At 32.7% G+C, this 10,605-nt stretch overlaps 2 protein-coding genes across 3 annotated transcripts; both read right to left on the reverse strand.

The window, feature by feature from the left end:
• Window positions 1–213: 213 nt before the first annotated feature.
• On the reverse strand, window positions 214–4,313 carry LOC104087930 (protein trichome birefringence-like 41). Of its 2 annotated transcripts, none has more exons than XM_009592529.4 (5): window positions 3,835–4,313; window positions 3,571–3,742; window positions 2,810–2,985; window positions 2,000–2,158; window positions 214–558 (listed from the first exon to the last, which is right to left on the reverse strand). In XM_009592529.4, the coding sequence occupies exons 1-5, from the start codon at window positions 4,131–4,133 to the stop codon at window positions 231–233; spliced, it is 1,134 nt and encodes a 377-aa protein (XP_009590824.1). In that variant the 5' UTR covers window positions 4,134–4,313; the 3' UTR covers window positions 214–230. The 2 variants fall into 2 exon arrangements, with proteins under 2 accessions (XP_009590824.1, XP_009590818.1); XM_009592523.4 differs by having other exon boundaries at window positions 2,810–2,988; window positions 3,835–4,229.
• A 1,798-nt stretch (window positions 4,314–6,111) lies between these two features.
• On the reverse strand, window positions 6,112–9,549 carry LOC104087940 (protein trichome birefringence-like 41). Its single transcript, XM_009592540.4, has 5 exons — window positions 9,138–9,549; window positions 7,936–8,107; window positions 7,071–7,246; window positions 6,728–6,886; window positions 6,112–6,552 (listed from the first exon to the last, which is right to left on the reverse strand). Exons 1-5 carry the CDS (start codon window positions 9,431–9,433, stop codon window positions 6,258–6,260), a joined length of 1,098 nt encoding a protein of 365 aa, XP_009590835.1. The 5' UTR covers window positions 9,434–9,549; the 3' UTR covers window positions 6,112–6,257.
• Between the last annotated feature and the right edge of the window lie 1,056 nt (window positions 9,550–10,605).

A 10,605-nucleotide genomic window follows, 5' to 3' on the forward strand; every position in this document is an offset into this window, starting at 1 on the left:
AATAGTACTTTTGTCCGTTTTCATGTTAGTTTGAAGTTTGAACGTACGACCCACATAATTTATGGATCTAGCATTAGTATATTTTATGGATTCATTCAAACTGAGTAGCTATAGCTCGGACTCCAATAAATCATATATATATATATATATATATTAGTGTTAAAATCTCGAACTCAAACTCCCACAATATTAGAATTTTGAAACCGCCTCCGCTTGAAAATGAAGTTGTTTCATATAGTATTTGATTTGCCTTTGTTAACAAGAAGAGTGTAAAAGAGTTGATTCCAAGTATCAGGTACACCGGCAAGACACCAATGACTACAATCATTGCCCTTCCCCTTTGTGCCATTAATACCATAAATGGAAGGGTGTCCATCTTTTCTTAGCTGAGAAAGTAGTGTGATATCAAGTAATGTCACTGGCTTTGACATGTTACTTAACACTTCCTTCACCACGGTTGCTGCTGCCATGTGTCCACCTGGATAAATTGACCCACTAATTGGTTGGGTCTCTCCATTGCAATTACTATTTGCCTTGCTACCATTCCATTCTTGCCCACTGATATATGTGGTCCCATAAAAACATTAGAAAATAAGCAAAAACTCTCAGATATCCTCAATACCCCTACCACTCCCAGGTGACAATAAAACTTTAGATTAACTTTTATATATGGTAAAAGTATAAAGATGATAGTTACTCCGTTTCAGTTTATGTGAATCTATTTCTTTTTTGGTCCGTTTAAAAAAGAATGACCATTTTCTACATTTGAAAATAATTTAGCTTAAACTTTTAACTCTACCCTTAATGTGAAATTTTTATAACCACACAAATACTCTGGACCCCCTTTTAACTTGTTTCGGACTACAAATTCCAAAAGCCTTCATTTTTTCTTAAACTCCGTGTCCAATCAAACAAGTTCATATAAATTGAAACGGAAGGAGTATATTTTAACCTATTGTAATTGCTAATCTATTTTAACTTCCAGGTTAGTAATAATCTTACTTTATGAACGATTATCTATTGTTATCTTTTACGTGACTTGATAGTATGAAATCTTTTTCACTATATAGAAGTTACATTTTAATTGCCATATTTTATTAGTACTTGATTTTAGACCCTGCCTAAAAGGTTGTAATTATATGGAAGTTCTTAGATTGAGAAGTCTCAAAAAGACCTTAGTTGCTGAAAAAGTTATAGTACAAAAGACAAAATTTTAGTACTCATATATTATAGGTGGGACGAGAAAATTAGGAGAGGAAGGGGACACCTTTCTCGCTATTAATGTGTGTTTTTAAGTGTGTGTATTTGGCCAGGGACCACCAACTTCATTATTTTGGGGATCTTTGGCAAATATCCAGGGGGAGACAATTTACCCGGCCCATGTGGTTTGCCTTTTACCTATTCTTTTTAAATACCCAGTTAAAACCAACCAGATGAAGTCAAACTAAGCTATTAAACCAAGCCAAACAAAGTCAATTCAAGCGAAGTCAAACCAAGCCAAATCAAGCTAATATAAACCAAATGAGTAAATTTTAGTTGGATATATTGTAAATAGTTTTCAAATGGATAGAAAAGAGTAATTATTTTAAGCTCAATGGGTATTTTGCATAAATTACTCTTATTTAATTTAGCTTCTTTATAAGGGTCCTAAAACTTCATTTTACATGTTTAAAATAGACTCACGATTAGCAATCCAGCGCAATGATCCTTAGGATTGAAACACCTTTCGGCCTTTCAAATATAGTAATTAATTCAAAATCAAAGCCTATGTTAAACCACCTAAAATAAAGATATGGGAAAAGAAAAGGACAAAGTTTACTTGTAATTAAGTTGTGACAATCGAATAGGGTTAGTAATCTCAGCTCTGCATTTCAAAGAAATTTCTTAAAATTGGTACAGTCAATTCCATTCTAAAGCCACAAGTACACAAATGAATTAAATTTAATACCAATCCTATGAAAAAAAGATACCAAAAAGAAAAGAAAGTAAATAAGCGTACTTGTAATGTGTTGGAGAGATGCCCTGAAAGAACACTCTTGTTTTGGAAGGATCAATATTAGATTCAACCCATTTGGACCAAGTTTTGAGTCCTTCCTTGAAGGCCTCCAAACGATCCATGTCTTTATAAATTTGATCTCCTTTTTGGATAAAATCCCATCTGGAACAAATATATCAAATTAAACCACAAATATAGAGAATTTCACACGATACGATAAAAAGGAAAAAAAAGTGGGTATTTTTGAAAATCTTGTTAGGATCGAAATAATTAAATGTCATGCAGAAGCTAATAAAGTAAATCTTAAATGTCGATAAATCAGATAACAAAAGAGAAATATACCAAAAAACATATAAACATTTAATGTAGTTTAGTCAATTGACTTACATTCAAATGAGGAGATGAGCAATCACCTATATAAATAGTACAAAATATCGAGAGAACAACCTCACAAAATTCACTCTTAAAGAGGTAAAAAAACTCACACAAGTGGCAGGATAACACTTATCTCATAAATTCTCCCCTAAATAAGACTCTCTATCCCCTTAGGGCTATATTGTGAACGCTACAAAGTGAGAAGGAATGACTTTCAATTTATATAAGTTTTTTCTACAAGAAAGGAATTCGCCATATATGAAAATTTTATATTTTTCTTTTAGTAAAAAAATAAATTAATTATGCTAAATATATATTGTCCTTCTTTAAAAAACTAAAAACTAAAAAAAAACTAAAAATGATAGAGATAATTCAGGCAAATACCTATCAAACCTTTCATGAGAACAAAATAAGTCAAAATAATTAAGAAAAGCTTACGGTTGTTGGCTTCCCTTGTGGAGCCACCAATGCCATGTATTGAAAATGAGCATGTCCAAACCTTTCCAAGCATCGCCATTTTGTATTGAATCCAGCTTCAGAACTCTGCCTATTTTCTCTTTGACTAAATCTACCAGAAAGGCGTTTCGTGATAAAATCAAAGAAACGTTATAGTCCTGCTACAAAATTCCAAATATAATTAATTAACTTTAAAAAATGAAGTTCTACAGTTAAATTCAAAGAAATCACATTTTGTATTTGTCAAGGTGCTCCTATTCGGTTATTCTATTCAAGCTTTTCCTCAGAATAAGGGGTGGGGGGTAGTATGTTAATATGTGGTGCGTACGTGCAGACGGTGCAATAAGCAAATGCGGAGCCAGTATTTTAACTTTATGAGTTCTAAAATTTAGAACAATAACTTTAAATGCTAATTATTGGTTTTAAATTTATTATTTGTACATATTCAATGAATTACCTAACATAAATAAAATGTAGAACTTGTAGCCGGACTTCTAGCTCCGCCACCGGCAATAAGTGATGGTAGATACTATATAAGCTATGATAATTACTAAAGATTTTCTATGTATATAATTTTACTAGCAGATTAATTACCATTTTTACTAGGTTATTAATCAATAATAGTTACGATAGAGATTTATTGTAATGATTTTAATTATATATGATCCGACAGTATAAATATTTTTATATACCGTACCTTTAGTGTATAGAACTTAAAATCGGAAGTTAGTAATGACGTTTACCTGGAAAACAAAGTTAGAGACGTCTCCTATCCTTTGGATTGTGAAGCTGAGGTGGGGCACTGTTGCATGCAACATGCATGTGAGTGATTGCCATTGGTTAAGGCTCAAAGAGTCTCCTATGAACATTATCTTCTTCCCCTTCACCCTCTTCAGAAAATCCAATCCATCAAATCTGTCCAAAATAATAATAGTTGTATATATACTAGGATGTTTTAGCCAAAATTAATTAGACACAATGAGGTATATATAATTGATTATACGAACTTGGGCAATTCACATGCAGTAGGCTTCCATTTGTACTTGAGATAGAGTTTATCAGGTCGTCCATTTCGTTGGCAATCGAATTGTCCTTCGATAAAAGAACAGATCGATGAATTGTACAATGGAAATGAATCGTCATAAATCCAACTCCCCTCGAAAAAATCACAGCTGCTTGTTTTTGATCCTCTAGAGTGACTAAAATGCTTTAGTAGTACGGCGCTAGTTGACTGGTTGTGAAGGCACAAGACGAACAAAATAACATAAACGAAATATACACTGCTGAAATATCGTCCAGCTTCCATCAAATCAAAGAAGAGGGAAGAAGGAAATTAATTAAATATGAAAAGTATCAAAACTGCAAGTGCTTATATATGATGAGTAATTCATTGTAGAAATACAGGCTTTAGATCAATGGTGATATATATATATATTGTTGGAGCCAAGCACACTTTTTTATTGTTTATTTTAATTATTTTCATGTTATGTACTGAGTGTAGTGACCTTAGCTTATTAGGTAGAAAAGAATTGTTCTCATTATTTCTTGATGTTTACGATTTGTTTTTATGAAGTTTCAGCAATTTAATTTGATCCTTCTAAGCAAAGCTATAGCCTTGCTTTATTTATTTCCAACATTTGGACCATATGGCTACCAAATGATATTACATGTCACCTCATACTTTATCTTATGTCCTTATCCAGCGAGATTTCTTTCCTTCATTTATTTTCCATAATATTGCCCGCTAGTATAGCCAACATTCCCGTGAAAATAGTACGGACTAGTCATTTTTCAGATCGGTAATTGAAAAATAACCAACGTTTGGAAAGTCATTGAAAAATAGCCACTATTTTGTTGAAACACGGAAAGTTCCAGCATAATATGCTAAATTATGGAGCTCCCGCATATAAATTTCCAGCATATTATGTTGGAACTCCAGCACACGAAAAGTTCCAGCATAATATGCTGGATTAAGGAGCTCCTACATATAATCTTCCAGTATATTATGTTGGAACTCTAGCACATTATGAAATTCCAGCACATTAGGCTGGAATCTCATATGTAAAAAATTAGAACTCTAGCATATTATGCTGGAATTTTTCTGGATTTTTAAGAGTATTTTGTTCAAATTTTATCTTTACATGAAAAAATATTTAAATTTCGGTTACTTTTAAAATTATAATATTTTTTAATTATCAGATGTAAATCTGACTATTTCCGATTTTTCTTCCAACATTCCCATGCATAATATTGCCCACTTGTACAACCAGAATTGTACGCTTTCGTTGGGCTTGAAAATTTTGGACCGCTAGCCATGTGACTTCTAGTCCACTTTCAATGGGTTTGGCCCATTCTAAAATTAGCTTAGGCTTCTTTTATTCGTATTTTTCTTGTTCGTACAATTATTTTTGGGGAAGTGCAAATATTCCGGATTTTAGGGTCGCCTTGCATCAAAATTTGCAAAAATTTACCCATTTCGGAAAATATTTCAGAATTTGCTCTGAAATTACAAATTTATCGTTTCGAAATTGGGTCTAAAGCTCTTCTACATATTCTCAATGCAACTTTTGTATGGGATATGAAGTTCTTCTATTTGTTCATTGCAACTTCAGAATCGGAATCTGAAGTTTTTCTATCTTTTAATACAATTTTAAAATTAAATTTAAAATTCTTCTATCTCTCAAGAGATTCATTTCATTGGTTCCAGCGGTTACCATCGAGCAAGCTTTCTCTAGTTTCTACCAGTGGTGACTTTTCGATTTCTCTACTACAATCTACAAGTACCCAACTCAAAGTTTGGAGCTATATTTTAAGACAAGGAAGAAGAAGAAAAAAAAGAGTAGAAGAAGCAACAGATAAGAAGAAGCAGCCAAAAAGCAATTGAGTACCAGTCAAACTTTTTTTTGAAAGTGGGTACGAGACCAATAAATAGGGCACCCCATGAATTTACTGCAATTTCTTTTCTTCCTATTTTTGTAGTCCATATGATATTCAGGGTGCAACAAGAGAAGAAAATTAATTGCCTTGTACTCCCTCTATCTAAATTTGTACCTCTTATTTTCTTTTTAATCTGCTTAAAAAAGTGTTACTTTCTGTTTAGTAAATTTTTAATTCCAATATTCTCCTTTATAAAAATTTCTTTAACTTCTTAAAACTTTCCGCCAAATCAAACTAAAAGAAACGGAGGGAATAACTGAGTCATGTATATTTGTTTTGAAGTGATCTATATAGAATCTGTAACATGAAAACTTTTGGTGTGATCCGAATAGACAATGAACTCAAAATTTGTCAAGAAATTGTGCAGTGCTATTATTATTTTCTCAACTTTTCCTCAGGTATATTCTCACTGATAACAACGAATTCTTTTGTTTTTCTGTGGTTCCATGAATCATTGCAGTGTTTGAAGAATTAATATGGTACAAAATAGCAGTCAAAGAATAAGGTTATAGAGTATTTCATTCCAAGTATCAGGAACTCCTGCTAGGCACCAATGGCTGCAGTCCATTCCTGTTCTCCCACTCATCCCATAAATTGAAGGATGCCCATCTTTACGTAGTAATGAAAGGTTGGTCACATCAAGAAGTGTCACTGGCTTCTTAATTGTTCTCAACACATTCTTCTGCACCCCTAATGCTGGAGGTAGACCTGCTGGATATATCGATCCACTTAGCGGCCGCCTCTGTCCCGAGCATGATTTCACGCCTGGTTGATTCCAGTCAGTACCACTGTTGTTGAAAAGAAAGAGAAAAAAAATGATAGATTGATCAAATTAGCAAATTCTTTTGACACACGAACATAGATTGATTCAAAACTTAAACTTAGTGTTATGTTAAAAATGATTGAACCCATAAAATAAAATGTATAGTAAATGAGAGTGGCGTGTCTTTTAATTACTCTTACTTGTAATGTGATGGTGAAATTCCTTGAAAGAAAACCAATTGTTTTGAAGGATCTATATTGGTGTCGATCCACTTGGCCCATGCATGTAGGGCCTTCTCAAAAGCAACCATACGATCCATGTCTTTGTAGTATTTTTCTCCTGTTTTAATGTAATCCCATCTGCAAGATAAAGAAAAATAGCAAAAATTTTGGCTCTTAAGATTATATATGTAACTAATAAGTATACTTGAATCCTTTGGGGTACGGTCTTTCTTTGAACCTACGTAAACACAGAATATTTATGGGCTACACCAACTATAATAAAAGTAATTAATAAGCCAACTAGTGTGAAGAGTGAACTGACGGTTGAGCGACTCCTCTGCGGTTCCACCAATGCCAAGTGTTGAATATGAGCATGTCAATTCCTTTCCATAACTTGCCACCCTCAGTTGAGTCTAGTTTCAAAATTCTGCCTTTTTCTTCCCTCACAACATCCACCAAATATACACTCCGGTCCAACATCACTTTCACTCCAAAATCCTGAAAGGGCCACGGTTCAGTATAATTTGTTTAGGTCCTGATTTCGAGTCTCATTACTATCATTTAACAAAATATTCTGTGTATTCACCAAGAAATAAAATTAAACATGTAAATGAGGGATTCTTCCATACCCAAATTAAATATACAAAAAAGATTTGTATCTAATAAATCTGTTGAGACAGTTCCAGCAAATAATTTAATCCATGAGGGACTTTAAGGCCAAGGATGTGGTTCATAACAAACTGATAATTTTGATACTGAAAGATCTAACAATTAGATAAGATACGTGAGCCAATTGCTCATATGTCACTATAGGAACAGCTCGGTTATAAGAAAAAATGTTCTTTTTCTATACCCACTTACATGGATACTGAATCAGTTCGTTTTCCGTCAATTTCACATTTGAGGCCCCCAAAACTTAAGATAGAGCTTGGATTTTGATTAATTAGGCTTTAGCAATCCAGCCAAACCCTTCATTATCACAAGGTGGAATTTTTATGTATAAAGATAGAAATGACATCGAATCAGTGCACTTTAGATACTGAAAAAAACTATTAAAGCACAAATATTGAAACTCTTTACTTCAAATTTATTAGTTTCTCTCCAACTATATTCCATGATTGACCATAATTTTGTGAGAACTAACTATGGAACAAATGCTATTTAAGAGAAATGAAAAAGGGAATTACCAAAAAGGTGAAAATGGAGACATCGCCAACTCTGGTTGCATTATAATTGGCTTTTGGCTCTGATGTGTAAAGAAGGCAAACAAGTGACTGCCACTGGTTTCTGCTGAGAGAATCTCCTACGAACATGATGCTTTTTCCTTTGAATTTCTTCAAGAATGCTCGTCCATCAAATCTGTATAAAGACAAAAAGTAGCCATCTTTTGAAGAATCCACTAGAGTTGTCATTTCTTTAATTTTGGACATGCACGCCACTAAATCGATTATTTGAACAAAGATAAAATAGTACTCTAGTAAATAATAGAGACATCCTTATGATTTGAACTTTATAGCTACTTTAACAAAGATAAGAACTGAAAGCTAGCAAGTTGAGATGCATGAGCTTTTTAACTAATTCAACGAAGATAAAAACGAAAATTTAGCAAGTTGGTCTGACCATGCCCATGACCCATGACCTACTTCAGTCATGTAACTCACTCCAGTCAAATGCAAGAAAATAACATGCCATGTTAAATTATATTCAGGTGTTTATTATCTAATTGGAACAAAAAGGGAGAACTATTCAAATATATAAGTGTACTCACATTATAACTTGTCTTTGAACAAAACTGCCCTTAGCAAATTGTTGATAGTAGAAAACGTCGAAGCGAAAAGAGAAAAAGGGAAACATTTTGTGGAGCAAAAACAGAGAAATGGATTAGCCAATTACAAGGCAAAGCGAAGATTGCATTTTGGTTTTCGAGATTTCTTTCAGAAAATCATTGTGCCTGCCACTTTTTTGGACTTGTAACGTGTCCTCATATTATTACCTATTAGAAAAAATAATATCACAGCTCACGCGACCTCCATCTTCTTCTGTCTTTCGATCTAGCCACAACTAATATTGGGTTCAAGCATTTTCTAGAAAGATTAAGAAAAACCAAATAATGGTCTGCAAGTTAATATATGCCTTTATTAGTTCGTACAAGAGTTTAAATCATGTGCATCCGACTCAACAGTATAAAAAAAGTTTTTAAGCTATCAAATTCAATTTAACTATAGCGGATTATTACATCCAAGTTAACATATTAGACTAATATGAAAGGTCAGAGGTTGTTAATTACCTTATCGTGATAGTAAAAATTATTTACACAGTACATAGAACATAAACTCGTAGTAAAATAACATGTGGATAAATTAAGGCATGGAGATAGCTATAGGGGTACCTTGTTAAGGAACAACCATGGGGCTTCCATCTGTAATTAAGGTAAGCTTTATCAGGGCGACCTTTTCCTTGGCAGTTGAATTCATGTTCAATGAAAGGACAATGAGTTGAGTTGTAGAGAGGATAAGTTTCATCTTTAATCCAACTTCCTCGGAAAAAGTTGCAGGTCTTGTGTGGATAGGGCTGTGCATTTGCCGCACTTGTGTGGTGCAGAAGAAGCACCAGCAGACTTATTAGAATACAGATGAAGAGTGTGAAGAATGTCCAGCCAATCCTCAATCCCACGTTTCTGATCATGGCTTCAAAGATTAAACTCGATATTATAGATAGAGAGAGACAATTAGAAGCAAAAGAAGCTTAGTTTGCTATTTCTCTCTCCCTTTGTGTTTTCTTCTAGTACGAGTATTTATACAGACACAGTATAAAAAGGTTTTACTACATAATTTGAAACTTTTAAATGACATAAATAATTGTACTTACTTAATCAATGAGTAGTACTTTTTTTTCTGTTTTAACTTTTAGGGATCGTTTGGTACGACAATGAATTATCCTTATTCGCCTTCTATATATGGCATAAACTAGTCTCACAATTATAGTATAAAAGTTATTTCCAAATTAGCTAATATTCCAAACAAAATTCGAATAAAGTTAATCTCAAATTTTATCTCAAAATTATTATTTTTATACCATGTACCAAACGACTCGTCACTAAATAAGACTTCAATTCACAAAAACAATTATGTGAAAAGGCCGCGAGCAGTTTTAGATCCGGGGAATGTCATCAAGTCTGGATATTTAACGCTATGAATGTATTTGAACTTATTCAATAAGCGCACTTTTTATTATTTCATCCGGTCCAGAGTAAATGACCATTTTACCTTTGGCATACCTATTAAGAAAATATGAATTATTAGAGAAAAAAAAATATATTCATCAAATTAACCTTAATTAATTGTTACCTAATTAACACATTGGAATATGTAAATAATGGTAAATTTTTAAAAAATAAAATTAATTTCTTCTTGATTATGTAAATGAACACTTATTTTGGATCAAAATAAAAAGGTAAAATGGTCACTTATTGTGGACCGGGTGAGTATCAATTTTATTGCAATTAATTTAGTCATGTAAAATTTCTCTTCACTATCAGTGTACAGAAATTGGACTTTTTATCAATTAGATCAATCTATTGATTATGACATCTTTTGGTTGCCCTTTCAAAAAATGATAATTGCTTTGAGCCTTTCACTAAACTCGAGTACAATTAGTGGGCGTTTGGACATATGAATCGTGAAACTCCGATAAAAAAGTAAAAAAATCTAAGTGAAAATGGTATTTGAAAATTAGAGTTGTGTTTGGAGATGAATACAATTTGGAGTTGTTTTTAAATTTTTATGAGTTATTTAGAGTGAAAATTTTGAAAAATAATTTTTTAGAAGTTTGCAAATTTTTGAAAAATTTATGTAACG

Source organism: Nicotiana tomentosiformis, chromosome 7 (assembly GCF_000390325.3).
Source record: "Nicotiana tomentosiformis chromosome 7, ASM39032v3, whole genome shotgun sequence".
Taxonomy (NCBI): domain Eukaryota; kingdom Viridiplantae; phylum Streptophyta; class Magnoliopsida; order Solanales; family Solanaceae; genus Nicotiana; species Nicotiana tomentosiformis.

What these genes read in the sequence shown, in the direction of transcription:
- LOC104087930 (XM_009592523.4), bottom strand. Translation starts at nt 4,133, where the DNA reads ATGGAAGCTGGACGATATTTCAGCAGTGTATATTTCGTTTATGTTATT. An exon ending in ACTGCATGTGAATTGCCCAA is followed by an intron (nt 3,743 to 3,834) that starts GTTCGTATAATC and finishes TATTTTGGACAG; the next exon opens with ATTTGATGGATTGGATTTTC. An exon ending in ATCTCTCCAACACATTACAA is followed by an intron (nt 559 to 1,999) that starts GTACGCTTATTT and finishes CACATATATCAG; the next exon opens with TGGGCAAGAATGGAATGGTA.
- LOC104087940 (XM_009592540.4), bottom strand. Translation starts at nt 9,433, where the DNA reads ATGATCAGAAACGTGGGATTGAGGATTGGCTGGACATTCTTCACACTC. An exon ending in TCTCCATTTTCACCTTTTTG is followed by an intron (nt 7,247 to 7,935) that starts GTAATTCCCTTT and finishes TGGCCCTTTCAG; the next exon opens with GATTTTGGAGTGAAAGTGAT. An exon ending in ATTTCACCATCACATTACAA is followed by an intron (nt 6,553 to 6,727) that starts GTAAGAGTAATT and finishes TTTCAACAACAG; the next exon opens with TGGTACTGACTGGAATCAAC.